Below are 4,292 nucleotides of genomic sequence, written 5' to 3' on the forward strand. Positions count from 1 at the left end.
CCATAACGTACTATAAGGATTGTGAAAGCAATGTTTATGAAAGCTAAAGTATGAGATTATGACATATAGGCACGAAGAAGGAAGAAGACGCAAGTCATTCGAAGGCACAAGCATCTCAAGATCGCGGTAAGTCATATGAATCTTATGTACTCTATTTGTAGATTCATGAATAATAATATTTGGTACTATGAGTTTAGCGTAAATTTCCATTACGAATCATGATTGATTAGATGCTATGAGTATATAATGAGAAATGTTCAAAAGAGGATAATGTAGTGAATATGGAATGACCCGTCTAAACGGTTTGGAATGATAAGTGGAATGATTGTTGAAATGTTAGGAATCGACTTGTTTATAATGGGTTAAATGATGTCAGTATATTGAAAGACATGGTATGTAGCGATTCATTACAAATGAGTCGGAAAGCGGTTGGTTGGATGTTTCCGAATGGAGGTAATGGTGTTAGTAAAGTAACATGTCATGTTAATGGGTCGAATAATGTTAGGTAATTAAAGGGTTTGAATTGTTATGCATTACAACTAACAAACGTTTTGTTGTTATGAATGATAGGTAAATCCCATGCTTAATCGCGGCGCACCCGGACCGAACACACACCAAGTCGCCCTTAAACGCTTCCGGTTCAAGAAATCTTTTGGAATGGGTCTAAATCGTTTTTATGTAGTAAATGTTAAACTAGTATTTAGGATAATCGTAGTAGTTTGAAGTTTAAACTTATTTGGATACTTTAGATAGAATGTTTTAGGTAAATTGTGTATGGTTTTTAGTTTAGCATCTTTTGAAAAGTGTCAAATGTATTTTGAATGGTTTCGTAAAAAAAGTAGGAAAACGATTACTTTACGAATGGGTCATGTCAAAATTTTCCCAAAATTTGTATGAAGTTTATGTTTTTTGTCAAATGTGAAAGTTGGGCGCCACAAGTTGGTATCAGAGCCGAAGTTTGAGGGATTCAAGTATTTGGGGTCAAACGCGTGAACTCAAACTAAAAGCTCGTATAAGGTGTGTTCGTTCCGAAGCGCTACGCAAGTATGTAAATTATAAAATTCTTTATGTTGTAGTTAGAAATAGAATGGGATTTATAGGATATTTGTTCTTAAGCCGAGTCACACTGATAATGAATATGCTAAACGGGTCCGCAATTAAATTACGGACGCGTAGGAAAAGAATCGGGCAAAACGGACTTGTAGAACTTGAGATATGATGTTTTTAAGAGTTATGTTGAGAATTTATAGAGTGTGGCATCAACAGTAGCAAACAACAAAACATTCTGTCGAAATTTGATGTTGGACAGTGTGCGACCCTAAAAAGTCAGTTAAGGCAGTTCATCTTCATGTACAGAGGCGGAATCAATGTAAACAAAGTCACAACAGCTTTTCCTTTCAATTTCCTTCTCTATTAATGCTTTATGAGTAAATTTTGACAGAGTTTCGACACCTAGAACATGACTTGATTTCGCTCCCAGAATGAGATCACACATAGGTATTTATAGTAAGTCTGATTTCGCTCCAAACAGCAGGAGCGAAACCCCATGTGATCACTTAGGAGCGAAATCACCAAGATAACTTGGAGCGAGATTACCTACATTGACCTAGGAGCGAAATTACATTATATTGTAATTTCGCTTCAAATGACATGAGTGTCATTAGGAGCGAAATCTCACATTAAAACCCTAACTTGATTTCCGTGCTCCATTCTAACCTATCTAGACCTAAGACTCAATACAGACGCAGTTAACAGACATTCAATGCACCAACATTTGATGCTCGCGCCGCGCCACGGCCGGGTCTTATGTTCGTCGCGTAGCGCGACGACCCTTGGCGCCGTGCGACGGATGGGTGGGTAGGCCCTCGCGCCGCGCCAGCACCTCATCTGTTCCAATTTTTTTTATATATTTTTGAAATACGGGACTCGTCCTAAATGATTTTAAAGGCTTTTTTAAAACTGTTTAATGCAAATTTAATAATCAAATGATGAAGGTAAGGTACATGTGAATGATGAGAAGGAAAATTTGTTATGATTAAAGAATTCGGATGATATGGTACGATACAATCGTGGCATGAAGTATGAATGATGAATGGAATGTGTTATGATAAAATGATATTAAAACATGATGATGGGGAGTATGAAATGAAATCTAGTGAATGTAATGAATGTTCTATGTAGATGGCTGACGTGGTGAATGTAAATGATGACGATGAAGCACGCCGAAATGAAATCAGAACAATGATTGTGGAAGAAGTAGAGAAAGCGATTGAAGCTAGTAATTCCCGACTAGCTCAAGAGGTGGAAGGTCAAGTATTGGGAGTAGTCGATACTCTAGTAACGTCCAAGGTGGAAGAACTAAAGGAGATGATTAGTGAACTGCAAACAAAGAAAAGCACTCGAAGGGCACATACAAGGAATTCATGGCATGTAACCCCTTGCCGTATAAAGGGGAAATTGACCCGATAGCTTGTCAAAGATGGATTTCAAGCACTGAGGCAGTGTTTGTAAGAAGTAGATGTGAAGTGGAGGATCAAGTGATGTTTGCTACGGGCCTCCTATAACTCCAAGCAAAGGATTGGTGGGACGCACATTCAAAGGAGTTGGGGGATGACAAAGTACAAACGTTAACATGGCAAGAGTTCAAGGAGCCATTTCTGAAATATCATAGCCCACAATCCGCACTTGATAAGATTCAAGAGGACTTCTTACGTCTTCGACAAAAGGATGAAACGATTGATGAAATAACAAATAAGTTCTTCGAGAAGGTGAAGTTTTGTGGGGAAATAAGGGGGACTGAGAGGTTGAAAATCATACGTTATCATGCTATGTTAAAGGCTGAATATCGGGAGTTCGTAAATCCCTCGAAATGTGCAACGTTGAACGAATTAATCGACCGGGCAAGAGATAGGGAAATTGAGATAAAAAGGCAAGTTGAAAGGGGGGAGAAAAGGGTGGCGGAGAAGTCTACCAACACAAACCCATCGAAAAAGGGAAGATTTCAAGACCAAAACAGGAAAGGGAAAACAAGTAGTGGAATTCCGACTTGCAAGACATGTGGGAAGCATCATTTGGGTGAATGTCTGTCGGGGAAGAAGGGGTGCTACAAATGTGGGCAAGAGGGACATCTGTATTATAGGTGCCCCGAAAATCCAAAAGCGTGTTACAATTGTAATCAAACGGGACACATTAAAGCGGAATGTCCGAAACTCCAACAAGAGGCAAAGAAAGATGGAAAGAAGGATGAGTCTTCCAAGGCTCGCAGGAGGACGTTTCAGTTAACCTCGGATGAAGCTAAAGCTAGCCTGGATGTGGTTTCAGGTATATTCTTGGTTAATTCTATGCCTATGAATGTTTTATTTGATTCCGGGGCTAGTAGGTCGTTCATTTCTAATGAATTGTTAGTTCATCCATCGTTTAAGCTTGAAAAGATGTTAGTACCCTTAGAAGTGGAAGTTGCTGATAGTAAAAGCTATTTGTTACATGATGTTTGTAGAAACTGTAAGATCTTAATCGAAGATGAGGAATTTAGTATAGATCTTGTTCCGATGTACATGGGGGAATTTAAAGTAGTTGTAGGAATGGATTGGTTAGCCCAAAACCACGCAGAAATTCAATGCGAAAAGAAAATCATTCATGTAGTAACCTCGGGGGGGGGGGAACGGGTAAGTGTTCAAGGGGAAAGGGTCATCAAATCAAAATTGTTTCTATAATCAAAGCTGTCAAACATGTGAAGAACGGAGGTAAGGCGTATCTATCTTATGTGATTGACACCAATCGAGGTGTTCCAAAGCTTGAAGATGTGAATGTAGTGAACGAATATCCGGATGTGTTTCCGGAAGATTTACCAGGGCTTCCGCCCGAACGGGAAGTAGAGTTCAAAATAGAGTTAACCCGGGTGCAAAGCCGGTAGCCAAATCTCCTTATCGGTTGGCCCCGACCGAAATGAAAGAATTAATGACGCAACTTCAAGAGTTGCTCGATAAGGGTTTTATTAAACCAAGTGTTTCACCATGGGGAGCGCCCGTATTATTCGTGAAGAAGAAAGATGGTTCGATGCGAATGTGCATCGACTATCGAGAGTTTAACAAGTTAACGGTTAAGAATCGTTACCCATTGCCCAGAATTGATGACTTATTTGACCTGCTTCAAGGGGCAAGTTGGTTTTCGAAAATCGATCTGCGGTCGGGTTATCACCAACTGCGTGTACGAGAAGAAGATGTGCCGAAGATTGCGTTTCGAACACGGTACGGACATTACGAATTTTTAGTAATGTTCTTTGGGCTAACGAA

General features: G+C 39.6%; 1 protein-coding gene across 1 annotated transcript; it reads left to right on the forward strand.

The window, feature by feature from the left end:
- The first annotated feature begins 2,181 nt into the window (after positions 1-2,181).
- On the forward strand, positions 2,182-3,913 carry LOC110934092. The gene is made up of 3 exons (XM_022177285.1): positions 2,182-2,430; positions 2,577-3,638; positions 3,737-3,913. Exons 1-3 carry the CDS (start codon positions 2,182-2,184, stop codon positions 3,911-3,913), a joined length of 1,488 nt encoding a protein of 495 aa, XP_022032977.1.
- Positions 3,914-4,292: the final 379 nt, after the last annotated feature.

Source organism: Helianthus annuus, chromosome 4, assembly GCF_002127325.2.
Source record: "Helianthus annuus cultivar XRQ/B chromosome 4, HanXRQr2.0-SUNRISE, whole genome shotgun sequence".
In the NCBI taxonomy this organism is placed as follows: Eukaryota; Viridiplantae; Streptophyta; class Magnoliopsida; order Asterales; family Asteraceae; genus Helianthus; species Helianthus annuus.